Source organism: Pipistrellus kuhlii, unplaced genomic scaffold (genome assembly GCF_014108245.1).
Source record: "Pipistrellus kuhlii isolate mPipKuh1 unplaced genomic scaffold, mPipKuh1.p scaffold_m20_p_10, whole genome shotgun sequence".
Taxonomy (NCBI): Eukaryota; Metazoa; Chordata; class Mammalia; order Chiroptera; family Vespertilionidae; genus Pipistrellus; species Pipistrellus kuhlii.
The window spans coordinates 45,574,581-45,594,968 of NW_023425405.1; the positions used below are offsets into that span (position 1 = coordinate 45,574,581).

General features: G+C 34.7%; 1 protein-coding gene across 6 annotated transcripts in view; it reads left to right on the forward strand.

The window, feature by feature from the left end:
- The window catches only part of CACNA2D1 (calcium voltage-gated channel auxiliary subunit alpha2delta 1), a 337,271-nt gene extending 323,249 nt beyond the window's left edge, over nucleotides 1-14,022 (forward strand). For all 6 annotated transcript variants that reach the window (XM_036429577.2, XM_036429576.2, XM_036429578.2 and 3 more), the window contains one exon: nucleotides 9,940-14,022. In XM_036429577.2, coding sequence (XP_036285470.1) covers nucleotides 9,940-10,056 — 117 coding nt within the window. In that variant the 3' untranslated portion in view covers nucleotides 10,057-14,022. The remainder of the gene's footprint in view (nucleotides 1-9,939) is intronic.
- Nucleotides 14,023-20,388: the final 6,366 nt, after the last annotated feature.

Sequence of the window (20,388 nt, forward strand, 5' to 3'; positions counted from 1 at the left end):
CAGAAATGCCTTCTCCCAGTCTTTCCCTGCCCGGGGATATTTGCATACTTTAAGAGCTTTTGCCTGAGAATGAAGTCCTCCAATGTAGCACATTCTTAGTGGCTGACTGTGGCCCTCCCTGAAAGGCTGACCACAGTAGGCGATGCCTCCATGCTCATCGTCTGACCCACTCCAGGTTTGTGGTGTCTCTCTGAGAAGATTTTTGAACATATCTGGCATCTTGGCTTAACCACAACTCTAAGAAGGCACCCCTTGAGCACTCGGCTCTGGTGGCCAGCACAGCTCATACAGGACTTAGCAAACAGACAGTTCTTAACCAGCTGTCCTCCCACACAACAGTGCAGAGGGAGCTACCAGAATGCCCATCTTGGGTGTAACGGATTCCCCCCCCTCTGGGACAGTGTACCCAAAAAACACACGTAATGTTGCTCAATATCAATCACTATTCATCAGGGAAATACAAACCAAAACCACAATGAGATACCATCTCACATCTATTGGAGTGGCTTCGTCAAGAAGATTAGCGACAATAAGGATGTGAGAAAAGGGAACCTTTGTACCCTGTTGGTTGGAATATAGACTGGTACAACCAGTATGGAAAACAATAGGAAGGTTTTTCAAATAATTAACACAGGAATATCTTAGCTATAAGAAAGGAGGACATTCTGCTATTCTTAACATGGTTAGGCCTGGAGCATGTTGTGCTAAGTGAGGTAAGTCAGTCAGAAAAAGACAAGCACTTTATATGATATCACATATATAGAACCTTAAACAAAATTAAAAAAAAAAAAACTTGTAAAAACAGAATAGTAACAGAGTATGGAAAGGAGGGTGAGGAAATAGAACAGATGTTGTTCAAGGATACAGCCAAGTAGTAAATAAGTCCTGGATCTCTAATGCACAGTACAATGAATATACATAATAGCGTTATATTATAATCATCAAACTGAGAGACTAGACCTTAATTATCACAACTATTAAAAAGAAAGGGTCATTACATAACATGATAGAGGTACTAATTATTGCTGCAATGGCAATCATTACAGTATATTCATCCATCAAATTAACACATTGTACACCTTAAATTTATAAAATGTTATATTTCAAATATCTCTATATATAAAAGGCTAAGCTACCATCCATCTGAGGGACCAGTCAACTGGCTGGTACATATGACATGCACTGATCACCAGGGGGCAGATGCTCAATGCAGGAGCTGCCAAGCTGCAGTGACTTGACAGCAGCAGTTGATGCACCCTGGAACCAAAGAGAGGAGAACTCGATTCCTTTCAATGTACATGAATATGTACACCAGGCCACTAGTATTTCAATAAAAAGAGACCCACACTAAGACCCATCATAATTAAATTATCAAAGTAAAGACAAGGATTAAATCTTAAAAGGAGTAAGAAGAAAATTTGTATACAAGGGAACCCTAAGACTATTAGACTAAAGATAGTGGCACATAATAATCAAAGCACTAAGCTAAAGAACACAACTGCCAAACAAGAATACCCAGGAAAATTGTCCTTTAGAATTGAAGAAAAGAGTTTTAAGACAAGCAAAAAAGGAAAAGAAAAATTATAGCCACTAGACTTATAAGAAATGTTAAAGACTCTTTAAGTGCAGGTTAAACTGTGTTAATTAGTAACAGGAAATCATATGAAACTATAAATGTCATTGATAAAGGCAAATGCATAGTTAAGATTAATATTTTAATGGTGGTGGATTAATAATCACATATATCTAATATGATTATTTAAGAGTTAATCCTGGTGTATGAGACAGATTATGGTCATATGGTTTGGCTTCTTAACAGTGTGACTATGGGCAAATGGCTTATTTTTTGAAACTTGCATTCTGTGTAAAATCTGGACACAATACCTACTTCATTGGCATCCATGAGAAACAATTGAGATAATTTATGTGATGATTTGCACAGTGCTTTGCAAATTTGCTCCCAAACTAGATCTTCGTCCAAAAAAAGTAGTAAAATAACTAGAATATAATTATTACACAAGATAAAATATGTAAATTGTGATATAAAAAAATGTGCAGAGAGGGTAAAAATGTAAAGCTTTAGGATGTATTAAAACTTAAAATGGCCGAAACCGGTTTGGCTCACTGGATAGAACGTCGGTCTGTGGACTGAAAGGTCCCAGGTTCGATTCCGGCCAAGGGCATGTACATTGGTTGCGGGCACATCCCCTATAGGGGGTGTACAGGAGGCAGCCGGTCGATGTTTCTCTCTCATCGACGTTTCTAGCTCTCTATCCCTCTCCCTTTCTCTCTGTGGAAAATCAATAAAAAAATATTTTTAAAAAATTTTAAATGTTATCACCTTAAGATACAGTGTTAAAAGATGTTTTATGTAAGCCTTTGATAACCACAAGACAAAAATATACTGCGTACCCAAAGATAAAGGGAAAAGGATTTAAACAGACCACTACAGGAACACATCAAATTGGAAAGGAAGAGAGTAAGAGAAGTAAAGGTAACAAAGGAATTTGAAAACAGCCAGAAAACGATTATCATAATATCTATCAATAATTATTCTAAATGTAAATAAAATAAAGTTTCCAATTTAAAGACATAAATTGGCAGAGTGGATTTTTTTTAAAATGACAAAATTATAAGCTGTGCACAAGAGATATACTTCAGTTTTAAGGTACACGCAGATTTAGTGTGAAGAAATGAAAACAGATATCCCATGCTTTTCTTAAACAAAAATAGACTTCCAGACAAAAATAGTTAATAAAAAGCCCTGGCCAGGTATCTTGGTTGGAGCATTGCCCCATGCACCAAAAAGTTGGGGATTTGTTTCCCAGTTATGGTGCATATAGTAGGCAAATGATTGATATTTCTCTCTTACATCCATGTTCTCCCCCCCAACTACTCCCCACCCCATCTCTCTAAACATATCCTTGGTGAAGATTTTAAAAAATCTGTAATAAGAAACAAAGTCATTATATAATGATAAAGGAATCATTTAAAAAGAGGATAACCTTTATAAATATTTATGCATAAACATAAAGCACCTAAACATATCAATTAAATATTAACAGACAAAAGGAGGAATAGATAGCAATCTATATATATCAAAGCCTAAGCAACCATCTGACCATTCAGCCAATCACCTGGTAGTTATGATGTGCAACGACCACCAAGGGGAGACACTCCAACCGGTAGAGGAGAGAGCCCGATTCCTCATAGAATCAGTCAGTAATGTGTTAGTTTGCTGCTGGGACACCGATCGCCCCGAATCTGCTTCACCCGCACCCTGGATCCAGGGAGGTCCCTTGGCCTAGCCTGCAGGGATTGGGCTGAAACCGGCTCTCCGACATCCCCAAAAGGTCCCAGATTGTGAGAGGTCACAGGCCAGGACGATAGACCCCACTGGTACACAAATCCATGCACTGTGGGCCTCTAGTACAATAATATTAGGGGACATTAATTCCCTACTTTCATCAGGGGATATAACATCTAGATAGAAAATCAATGAGGAAACTTTGGAACTAAGTGACAAGTTAGAGCAGAAGAACATAAGAGATATTAACATTCCACCCCAGAGCAGCAGAATAGACATTCTTCTAAACTGCATGGGGAACATTCCCCACAATAGGACATATTCCATGCCATAAAAGACTTAATAAATGTAAGATGATTATGATATCAAATTATATCAAGCATCCTTGGACCACAAGTGTATGACAATAGAAATCAATTACATGAAGAAAACTGGAAAATTTATAAGCGTGTGGAGATTAAGCAACATGCTCTTAAATAATCTTCATTCAAAGAAGAAATAAAAAAAATAAATGGGAGTAAAACATACCAAAACTATGGGAAATAGCAAAGTACTTCTAAAGGGAAAGTTCATGGTGATAAATACCTATACTAACAATTTTGAAAATCTCAAATAACCTAAATCTATACCTCTACAATGTTTTTAAAAAAAGAACTAATCACAATGGTAGTAGTCAGGGAATAACAAAGATCATAGCAGAAATAATTAAATTAGAGACTAAAAAGATAATAGAAAAGATAAATGAAATAAAAGATAATTAGAACATTCAAACCATTAGCTGGCCTTTCCAAGACAAAAAGAGAACTCATAAAATTAGAAATGAGAAAGATGTTAAAATTTATATCAAATAAGTACAAAGGATCAAAAAAATTACCATGAATGATTATATGCCAACAACTTTGGACAGTAGAAGAAATGGACAAATTTCTAGGAACAAACACCCTCTCAAGGCTGAATCATGAATAAATATAAAATTTAAGCAAACCAATGACTAATAAATCAATTGAATCACTTATCAAAAACCTCTCAACAAAGAGAAGTCCAGGACAAGATGGTTACACTAATGAATCCTCCCAGACACTTAAAAAGAATAAATAACAATTCTCCTCAAATCTTTTAAAATGTTAAAGAGGAGGGGACAAGTCTAAACTCGTTTTACAAGGCCAAGCTTGGCATGGTATCCAAACCAGATGAGACTACAAAAAGAAAAGTAAGGCTGGTATTCTTGATGAACATAGATGTAAACATTCTCACCAACAAATTAAATGAAAAGGATCATATTATATTAAAATGAAAAGGATCATATACCATGATTAAATGAGATTTATTCCAGCAATGTAAGGATGGTTTAACATCTGCAAATAAATCAACATAATATACCACATTGACAAACTAAATGATAAAGATCATGTGATAATTTCAACACACGCACATTTACCAAATTTAACATGCAGGCTTATTTCCCTGCAGATTTAAAAGCATTTCAGTAATTTTTCACATTGGGAATATTGACAGGGTCAGATGATATGATGATGGCTTTAGATTATAAAAACAGTGACACAGGAACAAGGGAGGGGAACACCCTTCCTTATTCTTGGTGTCAGTTAGGTGGCATGTTATGGCAGCTTTCCTTCGTGTAACAGTGTCATGGAGAAAATCAGAGGCAACAAGAATGTGTTCAGTTAAAGATAGCAACTTGGCATCCTGGTGAAGCCAGTGCAGTCCCAGCCGGATATAACAAACTAGGTCTGTAATGAGGCTAGAATTAAAGATGAGAGGGTCCTTTACTTTATCCAGTTCAGCAAAGAAATATTTTTGTTCTTTGGAAAGCTAGCAGCTCAGCTCAGTTCCAAATTTCTGTTTGGTAAAACTCTAAACAAAGACAGTATGGAAGGAACATTCCTCAACATAATAATTGTCACACATGACAAGTCCACAGCTAATAACATCATATTCAGTGGTAAAAACGTAAAAGCTTTGCCTCTAAGATCTGGGATAAGACAGAGATGTCTACTCTCACCACTATTATTCAAGATAGTACTGGAAGTTCTAGACAGAACAATTCAGCAATAAATAATAAATAAGAGGCATCCAACTTGGAAAGGAAGAAGTAAAACTGTCTTTATTTGCATATGACATGGTCTTATATATAGAAAGCCCTAAAACTCACTACAAAACTGATAGAGTTTATAAATTTAATAAAAGTGCAAGATACAAAGTCAATATACAAAAATCAGTTGCATTTCTAAACAGTAATATTGAACTATTAGAGAAATTAAGAAACTAATTACATTTACAATTGCACCAAAATGAATACAATACCCAAGGATAAATGTCACCATGAAGGTGCAAGACCTGTATACTGGAAAAAAAAATACTACAATATGTACAACATAAACCACAAAAATCTCAAAGATCCAGAATAAAAGTGAAGGCATCACACTTCATGATTTCAAACTATATCATATAACTACAGTAATCAAAACAGTCTAGTACTGTCATAAAAAAAGACACAAAATAATGGAACAGAATAGGGAGCCACAAATCCATGCATATATGGTGAACTAATTTATGTCAAAGGAGCAAAGAACATACAGTGGGAAATGGGTAGTTTCTTTAACAAATCGTGCTGGGAAAGCTGAACAGCCACATGCAAAGAATGAAACTGGGCCACTATTACATTTTATGCTCAAATAAATCAACTCAAATAAGCAAATGGGACTTAAAGATTTTGTACAGCAAACAAAACAAAACAAAAACAAAACAAAACAAAACAAAAAAATTATATATATATATATATATATATATATATATATATATATATATATATTAAACCTCAATCTACTGAATGGGAGGGAATATTTACAAATCATATCTGATAAGGGGCCAGTACCCAAAATACAGAAAAAACTTATAAAACTCAGTATCAAAAAAATAAAATTTAAAAATGGGCAGAGGATCTGAATACACATATTTTCAAAGAAGACATACAGGCTTATGAAAAGAGGCTCAACATCACTAATTATGAGTGACATGCAAATCATAACTACAGTGTAAACCAACTCTCATCCATTAGAATGGCTATTGTAAAAAATAAATAAACAAAAGACAAGAGAAAATAAATTATTGCAAGGATGTGGAGAAAAGATAAGCCTACATTTTGGGGAATGTAAAATGGTGCAACCACTATGGAAAACAGTATGGAGGTTCCTTAAATTTGTTTTAAAAATAAAGCTATGGTATAATCCAGAAATTCTACTTAGGGGTATTGATCCAAAGAAAATTAAAACACTAACTGGAAAATATACACTCCTGTGTTCAGTGCATCATTATTTGTAGTAGCCAAGGTATAGAAACAACCTAAAAGTTTATATAAATACTGGATTTTTGTTCAGCCATTAAAAAAAATCAAATTTTGTTATTTGCAAAAACTATGGATGGACTTTGAGGTATTATGCACGTAAGTGAAATAGAGCAGACCGAGAAAGACAAATACTGCATCGTATCACTTACTATTAGGTCTAGTAATAATTAATGTCGTTTTCTAATACTTTTTAAAATCGAATTTATTTAAACAATACAACAAAATTTAATCAACAATATAGTTGCTGTTGTTTTCTACTACTTGTGCCCAATGCTCAGGAAGCATTTTAATCCCTCTGTTGTAAAATTCTTGTGATTTTGATGCAAAAAATTCGGTCAATGCATTTTTGAGGCATTCTTCATTATTAAATTTTTTTCCAAGAAGAAAGTTTTGCAAAGAACGAAACAAATGGTAATCGGAAGGGGCAATATCAGGAGAATATGCAGGTTGAGGGAGAACTTCCCATTCCAACTGGCGCAGTTTTTCAGCAGTGATTCTTGCAGTATGCGGTCGTGTGTTATCGTGGTGAAGAATTACGCCCTTCCGATTAATCAGCGCGGGTTCTTTTTCTCTTAAAGCTTGGGCTAACCTTTCCAATTGGGCACTATACACTGCACTTGTAATGGTTTGGTTAGATGGTAAAAGTTCATAATGAAGAATTCCTTTAAAATTCCACCAAACACACAACATCACTTTTTCGCATGCAAGTCAGGTTTTGGCGTGGGCTGCGGAGCCTCATTTTTGTCCAACCATTGAGGCCACCTTTTCATATTAACATACAGCACCCATTGTTCATCTCCGGTAACAATTTGCTCTAAAAACGGCAAATGGTTTTGACGAGAGAGGAGCCAACTGCAAATTGTGACTCTTTGATTACGGTTGTTGTTGGTCAACTCATGAGGAACCCATTTTCCAAACTTTTGGACTTTGCCAAGTACACGCAATTGATTGGAAATTGTTTTTTGTGAACAATTTAAAGTTGTCGCAAGCTCTTGTTGGGTAATTTGAGGATTTTGCACCAAAAGAGCTTGAAGAGCTTCTTGATCAAAATTGGACACACGGCCTCGACCACTCTTGTCATCTAACGAAAAAATTTCCCTTGTGAAATTTCTCAAACCAACGCTAGCATTTTCTGGCGCTAACTGCATCTTGACCAAGAGCATTACAGATGTTTTTTGCAGCCTCACTTGCTTTTCTTCCTAATTGGAACTCGTAAAGCATGCAGTGCCGAATATGCTCTTCATCCGCCATCTTCTTAGCCCTAGTTTTGCAACAAAAACCAAACCAAACACAAACTTTTTCAAGCAAAACTTGTTAATTGCACTTCACACGTTCTGTAGATACCACGTGTTTGAAGGTTATGTCAATACAAGTCAACGCCAAGCAAGATTTTAAACGAATGTTTAAAAACGACATTAATTATTACTAGACCCGATATATATATATATATATATATATATATATATATATATATATATATATAATCTTTAAAAAAATAAAAAATTTCACAAAATTGCTGCCCATGGCTGAGGTGACTGGGGAGAGGAGGATAGAAGTATAAGGCCTGAGGATCTAATAAAACATGGTGACTAATTGATAACTATGTTGGTAACACTGTAAAATTGAAATTTGCTAAGGGAATAGATATTAAATATTCTCACCAAAAATAAATAAATTATTATGTGAGGTGATGGATGTGTGAATTATTTTGATAGGGGCAATACTTTCATAATCAAGTTCCACAATGTACACTTTAAATATCTTGCCACTTTGTCAATTATAATTCAATAGAGTTGAATTAATTTGGAAAAACATTGTTTTCATATTTAAAACAATAAAAATGTGAGTAATTAACAAATGGGTGAAATTTAAAGCTACAGGGCTGGTTTAAAACACCTAGGGAGACAGTATAAATAAAAAAGAAAATAGGAGTGAAAAATAACCCCTGGAATAATCAAACATGGAAAGATCCTGAAGAGAACATGCTGAACAGGTTAAGATGAACCACAAGCAAGTGTAGAGGAAAGATGCCTGAGAAAATATTTCAAGGAGAGAATATTTGCTGTACTTTGTCAAATGCTCCTGAAAAGTCTCATAGGATGAGGACTGAGAATTGATCATTTTTTTAACTATCTCTTTGGATTTAGGGCCTATCTTTTAAAAGTGAAATTTCCTTTAGTTGATTCTTTTTCCTCAAAAATTCTGTTAAACAGACAAACAAAAGCGTTCTGCCTCATAATACAATTCAAAAAAGAAATTGTATTTATTTATTGGGTAGCAATCATTGTGTTAAACCCTAGTGAGCAAAGAGTCAATGTTCTATTCTCTGGGAGTTCAGAGTTTTTGTGTAAATATTCTGAATAGAATATTTAATTAATTACCTTTGTACTCACATACTTACAGAACATTATTTTTATTTTTGGAAGATCAACCTTGGATTAATAAATTCTTAAATGATGTTTAGAAAAATAATTAGATATGAGGGTTTTCTATTAAATTCAACATATTAAAAGGAATTAAATGATATAGAAAATATTATAGAATACAGAACCTTGGAATAAAAGATAAATAATAATTTTGTATTTCTAGGGAACGTAATGAACCACAACTAGACATTGGGTAACCCAAATGAGTATATGCATTACCCACATTCATGGTTTTCTAAACAAAACTTGATAGCTTAGCTCCTTTAGTATGCCCTTTCATTTATGGTTCAAATAAGTTCTTTTTATTTTAATTCTTGATGGAGGTCCAGATGCTACATGTGCAGTGTGGGATGTTCACCTTTGAAACTAGATGTAAGGATATGGAAAATAGAAGTTCACTTCTCAAATTTATTTATTTTACCAGTCCCAAAATTTGCCTAATTGAGCATAATTGCTAAAAGCATAATTCATGGCAATTGTAAAACATGCTGTTAAATTTTATTTTTATTTATTGTATTTATGAATATATGGGAACACTTAATCATGTGAGAGGGTTTTTTTTAAAATTAGAAATTAGTACATAACTCAAAATAGCATTCACTATTAAAATATTTTCTTTCATCATCATCAGAAACTACAATAAAATTATAAAGCATTCTAAATGGTACTAGGGGAAATTTCTTTATCCTAAATCACTGACCAATAAAATCTGGGTGAATGTAATTTATTTGGACTCAAAGAAATTTTATAAGGTGAGTTCAGAAGTGGACTAAACCCAGGTGCTCTGAAAGACGTCTTACTAAATATTTTTCAGGATTTTTTTCCCCTGTTCTTTCCAACAGGAGGATTATACCGACTGTGGTGGTGCCTCTGGATTAAATGCCTCCCTGTGGTCCATCGTTGGAATCCAGTTAGTCCTTCTTTGGCTTTTATCTGGCATCAGACACTGCCAGTTATGACCTTCCAAAACCAAATCTGCATAATTAAAACTCCAGACCCTGCCAACAGGAGTCCTCCACTGCATTCACATAGGGTCGACCTCGGATCAGGAGAACATTAGCAGGGCCCATAACATGGCATAAGTCTCTAAGGCACAGACTCCTAAGGCGCCCACTGGCTGCATGTCGGGGTGCCAGATCCTGAAACTTGTCCGAATGTTGCATCATCCATGTATACCATCAAAGCAAAATTCTGTACGTGCTTTCCTGGAGAATTTGAAAGTTTGCTGTTGTTGGTGATTACTTGTACAAGGGCTCCCCACACAACTGTTTCTGATTCACACAAATTGTCTTGATTTTGACCTGGAATTTGACTTGTTCAATCCTTGTTCTTTTACAAAGAACATCTCTAGGGGGGAAAAAATAAGGGTTGTTTTTTTTTTTTTTTTTTCCTTTACTTATTCTTCTGTTGACCATGATTTCCTGCTTTGAGTAGTTATTATTGAAATATGTATATATAGAGAGAATTAATACTGATGTAATCTGTTGAAATAGAAATAATGGCTAATTTTCTATTTTAAAAAATCGCCGTGAATAAAATGCCTTATGAAGAATGGCTTCTCTGCCAAAAATGTAACACAGATGATGACTAGTTAAGTTTTGGTGGGGTAATAAATTGGTTGTTTGAAAATAATAAGTTATTATACTAAAGGTGCTTGAGGGTAAAATTTGAAAATTTGACGTACTTCCTCATAAATGTAAGCCCTTACTAATTGCTTCAGTGTACTGTTCCTTTGTTCACAGTAGAGTTATGTAGTGCTAATCAGATATTTCACAGTGCTCTAAGAAAAGCTTGTCGGGGGGAGGGGAAGATGTTTTTTCTTGTGATAACTTTGGTTGCCAAGGGTATTTTGCATGATGCTGCTGCTATTTTACCTTTGTTTTTCTCTTAACTGTATAGTCCATTGAGCAGTTACCTGAGTGACATAATCGTTATGTAAGAATCTGAACCTTGCGGTGTAATGCACCTAAGTCATCTTTAAAACCATTGTTAAACTACTCTGAATATACTGTGCAATGTAAATGCTGAATGGCTGGGTTAGACAAATGGTGAAATGGGAATTAACAGATTTTATACAGATTCGTGCTTTTGCCTGAAAACCTATGTACAGATATTTTAAGTACATAAATCAGATTTGACACATTTATTTTTTGAAAAGTACATATATGTTCTCAATGAAGATTCATCCTAGGTTTCCTCTTTGTTCGTTTGAATAGCGGCACCTACAATCCAAAAGTGTCTGCTGCTGCTGCTGCTTTGTCCCTCCATTTTCAATTGTCTGAAATTGACCAAAATTTCCCATGCAGATTGATGAGGGTTTTACAAGAATCTGAACAAACAGGAAACCTTGAATCTATATGTATGCACATGAATACTTGATTATGGATAATCAAAATTGTTTTATACAGCCTCATTGGTGAAAATCGTTAGTGTAGTAAATCAAATATTCCATTATAGAAGAATATGGAAGCCGGATATTACGTATACTTTTAAAAGTTATTTTCAAGAGTAAACAGTATTTGAAGAAAGGGTGAAAACTGAATGTGTAACTCTAGTTGTAGTGAGTAATTCTGCTGAAAGTCGGAAGTATACAGATATTTTTTATGGTAAAATGCATTTGTTCTTTTTTGAACATGCCAAATATTGGTGTGTGAGTGTGTTGGAAATTTTCTTATATATCCTTTTAAAGTCAAAATCTTATAAACATTATCCAGCATGCTTTAATATGCTCAACATAGCAAAGATATAACAAATTCTTTAACATAGCTTAAAGGGTATATTTGTTTTGTCTTTAGCTTTGCATACATTTGTAATCTCCTACCACCAATATACCCTAGGTACTATTTGTGTACATTTCCTTAATTAAAATATTTTTTTAATTTAAAAATGGGGGGATTGGGAAATGGATTCACTTTGCCAACTATTGTTCTAAGAGTTAACATCAGTTACCATTTCTAATGCATTGTGATTTTGTAGTCTCATTTGTAACTGGTATTGACATTTTAGAAAACACCAAAGTGTTTAAAAACAAAAAGTGGAATTTCTCACTCTAGAAATGTTTAAATCATGTTGTTTGTTAATTAAATATTTAAAACTTATTGTTAACTTTTGCTAGACTATTTTAAATGAAGAAAGTGTTGGGAGGGGATATCAAAATATAAAATTGTTAGTTTGTGTATATAAGCAACACATTAAAACAATGGAATTGCTTCCAGCATACAACAGACTACCTTAAAATTATCTTTAAAATCTATTAAATATATTTTCATGACTAATGTCACGAAATAGTATGTATTCATTATTGTTGTATTAATGACAGTTAAACGTGGCATCTCTTGGCAGGATCCTATTTGATTTTATTTGCCATGAAAATATATTCAATGCATGAGTCTTGCTGTGATCCCTTATTTTCTGCTGTACAAGATAATAATATATTATGACAGCCACATACGTGATTATAAATTGGGTAAGAATGTGCTCTGACTAAAAATTGTTCTGAATCCTAATACTTGTCTTTATGCCTTTTGCATACATACTTTTCTGTAAGACAATAACACTCATCACATCAAATGTGTATCTTTAATTTCGGATTTTTCTCTGAGTTCTAATTGTTATAAAAAACTTAAATTATAGCCTATTATATATATTGAATTTCAAAGACTGAGCAGTACAAGAGATCAAGAAAGGAGCTTTCAAATTCTTCATTTGTGCTATACTCATGCAGCTTAAATTCGTTTGTCATTAAAACAAATTCAAATAACTCTTGCATTGGTGTGGAGTAATAGGAATAAATTTTGCATTAATGGTTTTCTTCATTTGAACAACCAGCATTACTGCCAAACACCAATCGTGGTCCATATTTATAACAGGTTTTTAATATGACAAAGCAAGTTTGACTGAAGAGATTTTGAGGTCCTGGACCTGTAAGATTTTAGTATGATCTTTTTTCATGTTTCTAATGCTTGAAGCATTATTGCTTAACTTGGAAAACAAAAACATAAAAAAACGGAACAGTGTTGCTGCCATTTGTAAGTTTTCTTATAATATTCCTTTTATTAACTTTAAAACTGGCCTTACTGGACTCAAATAGGCAGTATCCCTTTTTAAGTGACCTTTTCAACCCAAGTGTTACTTGCTTATTTGATGCTCTCTTGTATTTCCCATCTCATTTAAATCTTCCTCTCCACCAAAGCGGAAATTCTATGTCTTAATTTAAAACTCTAAACTATTCCATTGATCATGGTAGTTGACATTAAAATGTCTAGAGATACAGAGTTTGTTCCAGTGAAACAAATGTAGTGACTTTATTTTTTTTTAAAGTGTAGAATAGAATGATGATTTCACTTGCCCACAATTTCAAATACCTTATTGTTATCGGAATGTTGTTCTGCTCAAAGCAGAATGTTAATATTGCTAATAACCCGTGTGCATTTGTGTAAAGAGCAAATCCATATAACTAATGTATCAAGTGTTGGGAAAAAATCCAGAATTTCAAAAACTTAGACAACCCTTACCAATAGTTTCGTGTACTTTGTTTATACAGCTCACGTAATTCACTCGGAGAAATGCCTCCGAGACTAATGGGATACTGTCTTGTATAGATGCCAATTGAGTTTACAGTGTGACCTGACAAAGCTCTCTTTTGTTGTGCTGTATGATTGTTGGATCATGCTTTTTAGGATGTTTTTATTAAAATGCTTAGTGTGCATCCATGCAAAAGGCCAAGTGGCTTTGTGAACAAAAGATCTTTTCTCCCATTTATTATGTTCTCTTGACACTTTTGTGGAAATTAAGTAGCCTGATGAAAACATTTTGTAAAAATTTGTATAATACTGTTATAAAAATATTTATAACCCCAGAAAATGTTGTGTTAAATCTTGTGCAAAAACAGTATATTCAGAATAAAAGTTTATCATTTAAAGTCACGACAGTTTGGACTATTTAATTACTTAGAATACAGTTGAAAGAGACGATGGTTTCTATCATAAATATGTTTTAAGAAAGCTTCCTTTCTGTGAAAATAATTCTAGATTTTGGAAGCAAAAGCTGAGATTGCAAAGTACTTCTACAAAACCTCAAGTCACAAATAAACAAATGAACTTGCAACTCCTTCATGTAACTCTGACCCTTCTCACGTGCACTTTTGTCATCAAGGCATTTAGAAATTTAGTAAGTCAGACTTCTGATTTCTTTAGAAAACAAACAAAACAAAATACAAAAATATTCTAGGCAAAAAATGTTAAACATGGATAATAGTTTGAATGAAACTTGTTAAAATATCTGAATCTATGCATACCTTTCATTACATCTAATATTTAAATATTTCTGCTAGCTATTTTATGCCAGCTAAGACAATGAAGTTTATAAAGAGTTAAACACACACACACACACACACACACACACACACACACACACACACACACTAGGTTCCTTTTACATTGAAACCAACTTACAATCTGCCACCCTATGCTCATTTAATAATCAAGTAAGAAGCCTGATATTATGTGGAACCCAGTATAATGTAAGCTACTTTTCTTTCTGGGGACTTCCATGTGAAAACAAAAAATATCTACATGTGAGAGGAATGTGGTATGTAGGTACCCTAATTGGTGGTTACTAGAAAATTTGACCCTTTAGTTTCTGATCAAGGCATTTTAACAGGAAAACCCCTACCTCAAAGTGTAAGGTAGATAACTTTTGTTTTTGGAACATCTGGCTCCATTCTGGACCAATGTATCACCTCCATCAATCCTCTTCCCTCATTTCCTCTATCAATCATCTTGGTGCCACCCCCGTCTCTTCCTTGGGGACTTCGTTTCATCAGTTCTCTCTTAAGCATGTCCAGTCCTCCCTTTCTGCAGGCTCACTTCTCTCTGCCTGCAAACACATTCAGGACACCTCTTTCTAAAACAGCAAACTCAAACAACCGCCGCTGCCCATTAGCCCTGTTACTTACTAGTTAGAAACCGAGAATTAAAATACCCTTTTGTATAGCTACAGACACATTTTGGTAGTCTCTTTGCAATATATTCAAATAAGACTTAGAAGTTTAGGTTAGAAAGTCATATAGTTATGATGCAACATCTAGATACCTATGATCAATACTGAGGCACTTATTCTACTATTTTCCAGGAGGGTGGACTGTGGCTCACATCTAAGTCCCTTCCAGAAATTACCTTGGGGTGAAGGAAGCTGCTCTGTGCCTCCATGGTGATAGATGGGGAGGTTACAAAAACTGAGAGCACTTGTCTTAACTCAGTAGGAGTCATCCCTGCTCCAAAGCTTCCGACAAGATGGATTAAGAACTGTTATAACTGTCTGACACAATCTTCTTCCTCTGTACAATCCTGCTCCTTTTCTTTTCTGATAAGTATTATTCCTAAGAACACTGTGATGAACCACTTCTATGCATGTATCCATTTTACAGTCTCCTTCCCATAGAACCCAACTCTATATTTCTAAAGGAAGCTTTCTTATAGTTGTGTAGGAAAACAACTTTTACTGCAACGGACCCTCTACCACCTCAAGTTCCCTCCCTTCCACTAAACTGGTTCCATCCCCCAACCCAACACAGTAAATGGCAGTATTATCCACAGAGCTCTCAAGCCAAAATCCCAGGAATCTCTATAATTTATAATCTTTTCCTATTTGGGCAAGGCCAAGCAATTTGACTTCTTGTCTCTGGACTTCTCCATTGGTTCTCATTGTCTTCACATAATCCAAAAAGATTATAGAATCTTTTTTTGCACATAATTCATAATTGCACCATATCATTCCCCATGGTTGGATTCCAAGACATGTTAAGATATTCAATACACACATACAATAATGAAGTAAATGTTATATAAAGTAATATTTTTTTCTAAATATCACAGTTTTTGTTACTTATCTGAATGGCTCTAATTCAAAAATAAGCAGTCTAGATTCTGCCAAAAGTTCATTCCAGAAGCATATTGTGGGGTGATTATTTTCAGTACATGACCTTACCCCTGTCATGAATCTGCTTACTGGTTAATTTCTTTTAAAATTCACACATACATAGAAAAATACATATTTGACTCTTAATCTCTTCTTGTTCATCCCTTTCCATTCTTAGTGATGACTAAATGGGAAATGATTTCTCAAGTTTCACTAGCATTGTTAAAATGTGGTGTTCAAAACTATGAGACATGGGCCTCTATGTGTGATCTAATACCAAGCATTTCCCTGGATAAAATGGACATTCATAGAATCAATTAGGTTACTATACATCCTTTAATATGACATGACAGTTTAAAGAGGGTCATAAAATATAAACTCAATTTAAAATTTAAAATCATGAATAAGTATATAATTTTTAAGCCATTCTACTATTAACAGCAGCAGGGTTATAAGATATGTGAAAAAATCAGGTTGTTTCATTTGTTTTAATATAGACATGAGAAAGCATGTGTTAAAGTTTACTAGAACTTAGCCATGTTCATTTCAAAAGCTCATACTTTAAAAGTTAATAAAATATGTTAGATTCTCTCAATCTAGTTTTTTTTTTTTAAAGCCATATTAATGGTGAAGCTTCCCTTTGCCTGAACAAGAAAATAGCTGCCAATTTCTGTCATTTCCTACTCTGCATTTGGGGTGCAGAAAATGTGAGCCCCTTGGAAATAAGCATGACAATGGTTGCAAAATATTTATTGAAATGGCACAGATCTTCCATGTCAGGAACATCCTAGTATGTAGTTCTGATATAGACCAATGGACAGGAGGCAATTAAAACAACAGCCAACTAGAGAGGTTTCAGCCATTCTGTTACTTAAGCCCAAAGAACTCTAAATGAAACAACTGAACAAAAGTTAGCCAGGATTCCAGACACATGAGGATACCATTTTCTAAGTAACTGATGTCAGAAGAGGGGCTGGATTGGGAAGAGAAATAATGAGTTCATTAGTCAAGGTTGAGTTTTATGTGCCTATGGGAAAGCAATGTGTAGAGTAGCTATAGAATGTGTGTGTATCACAGCAAGAAAACTCCAGATTTGCAGTTAACATACAGTATAAATAGCACTTGAAATCATAAGTTTAGATGTGGTAGGCCAAAAAGTAAAAAGTTATAAATAAATGTGTACTTAGCCTAATGAATCTTTTGATCCCTCATCTCTCTTTTATACCAATTTTATTTATTCAAATTTCTTATAGACTAGGGGCTTGGTGCATGAAATTCATGCACAGGAGGGAGTGTGCCTCTCAGCCTGGCTTGCAATGTCGCCAGTGTCCCAAACCCTGGCCTCTAGTCAGAGGCCCTCCCTCTGCATGGTCGGGGCATGGGACACGGTTCATGTCACCAGGGGCAACCGCCTCTCCCTCCACAGCTGGGCATGGGATGTTGGGCTCACAGTCTCCAGGGCAATGCTGCCAGCATGCCCCCACCACCACTATGGGCAATGACATCTTTGTTGCAGAGTGACTGTTAATTTGCATATTATTGCTTTATTAGATAGGATTTTTAAAGGATATACCAGATATTTTTAAGAAAGGTATTGATTTGCCTGTGTTTGCCCAAATAATATCTTGCTTCTTGGGTAAGTTTTTTAACAAAACTATGTCTGTTTTAGACCATGTTTAAAATTAGGTCTAATTAAGTAGAAATTTTCTCACTTTCCTATGAAGGAATTGAATGTTTCACACTTAGATGGCAGAGCATGAAAACTAGAATCCAAAAAGGGAAGTAGAAGAGGTGGGGAGGATGGGTAAAAGAAAGGGGAAAAAAGGTTCATTTCAATCATTCTCCTATATAGATTTTCTTGCATCTAACAGTTAAATATAATTTCTCCATCTTCTGTACTCCCATAGTTGTTAATTTTTTAAATTAATATCGTATATTTATGTATCTGTATCTTCCTGCCCTGATAAATCATACACTTTTTCAAGACAAAGACCAGTTACCTTTGTAATCCAACTGTAATAAAAAGTTGAAAATTCTGATCTATTTGTCCCATAGATCTAGTAAAAACAAACCTAAAATATATTTTTGATTTGTGTAAAAGGGTGATCTTAAAGCACCTTTTTCTCATATATTTAGGTGTATCTCAATGTAAGGTGTATATCAATCAAATCTGATACTGGGGGGAAAAGTATTCTGGCTTAAGGTTATAGAAGTCAGATAATACCTATAGTCTGCCTCACTCTTTTTGAGATTCCACTGAAATAACTGGAATGAATTACAAAGAAGGATAAAAGTATAACATTGAGTAGAACAGGAATAAGGAAATGAACATGACTCACCAACGAGAAAGATCATTGCTGAATAGAGAAGATGCAACCTAAATACACTATAACAAAAAAAGATAGTACATTTTTAGAGAGAAGCTCTAAGAAGCGCTCCTCTCAGAATCAGGAGATATGATTAAGTGTGAAAATGGAAAGGAGAACTAAAATTCAGTGAAAGTGTAAATATGAAATAATTGTTGTTAAACACCCATTTTACCTTGACTAGTCCTGAACAAACAAATCACAAACATCCACATTCGTTCCCAAGCAAATTTACTGATAGTTTCACAGGACCATGTGACCAGTTATGACCAAGGAACTATCAGAGAAAGTGACATGTGTCCCTTTTTTGAGCAGATCATTTAACTGGTACAACCACTCCAGATCTCCTTCCATAAATCTCAGACCAGCAACATGCCATACTGGCTACCCCCAGTGTCGGCCTAAGTCCAGAGTGGATACATGAACAAAGGCTCCAGGCTCTACTGTTGTTCAAGTCATACATTTGTTGGTTTGTTTGTTAACAAAACCTAGTCTACTCTTATTTTGCCTGTTCTCTTAGCCAAAATATTTTTGCAGAAAATGGGAAAACCCAACCTTTTAGTGTAGTCATTTGTACCCCAGAATTAAGTTCCCATAATTCCAGTATTTGGGGGTTTCTACAAAACATAGAAAAAGATGATGAAAAGGAGGAAACAGATTTAATATAAGACACGTTTTAGAATGAAAGAGCTCACCAAATGCCCTTCACTTTAAATTTTAAAAGGCTCGCACTTAGACATATTTTTAAATAAACTTCAGAACAATACAATGGGGAAACTTTAGTCACTCAAAAGTCACTCAAAAGATAATGAGAAAGTGAGTGTCATGAGAAGCTGTGTAATGTCGTTATGTAAGCACATGAGGTCTGGAGGCAGGTACTACAATATAGTAACCATGTGCTTTGGACAATTTATTTAACTTGTGCCTCAGTTACCTCAGCTATAAAATGAAGATTATAATAGTTTCCTTTGTGGTTAATAAGACCTTAAAGTATTCAAACAATACCTAGACCTAAATAATTATTAAGGAACTATGGCTAAAATAATTTTTAGAGTTACCAGAAACGACCCTGAATCTGAAAAGTCTATAGGGCAAAGAACTCAATTTATAATATGCTTTAAATGACTGCAGTTACAAAATGAACACAATGAAAAGTGTCCATTTTTCTTCATAATTGAAATTTATTTTTAGTTTCTGAATCCCAATTTGTAGTTTGTAGTAGAAATCTGGCCAAATAAACAACCTAACATTACCTCTTTAAGGACTAGGAAAAGAAAAACAAATATAGCCCAAAGTCAGCAGATACTTAGGGTGCTAAATAGGGTCTCCCAGGGATTCTTGTCTTCTCTTGCTTCTCTTGTTGACAGAAGGAATGAGTGGGAATAGAAAGTACCTAGGAGTGCAATTCTGCTCCAAGTGCTGCTCTCTCTCCTTGGTAGTGTCCGATCTGGCCTAAGATATTGGCCACCGTCTCCAATAAACAATTGTGTTACCAGAGGGAATAATTTATTGTCTCTGCTTTCATAAAAATGTAGTATTTGTTCTGAAGTGAAGTTGGCAGTTCTCCTGTCGATTTGGATACCACTTTAGTCCTTGTTGCTTGTACCTGATTCTCTTAACTCAGCTGTCTCCCCATATGGCCTGGACTATCCTTCCAGAGCGTCAGCCACGTACATGGCCCTTTTCCCCTACTTCCACTGTGAACCTTTGGCAAGCTCACTGGCTCTATAATCTCAACCTCATTTTGCATCCAACTCAGAAATGTCCTGATCTTCTCCATGATGCTGATAGCCAAGGATCTCTATTTCCACTAAGCTGCAACTGGCTTTTGCATATGGCACACATCATAAAGGATATGTAAGTAAAGAGGGTGGCTGCAATATGAAGATTCTAACTAGATTTAGAGATGAAAGAAATTAGAGTGCTCTATCACAGAATCACTGGAATATATGGGAGAAAAAGATGAGTTTTCAAAAGAATAAAATTAGACCAACCTACACTTTAAGC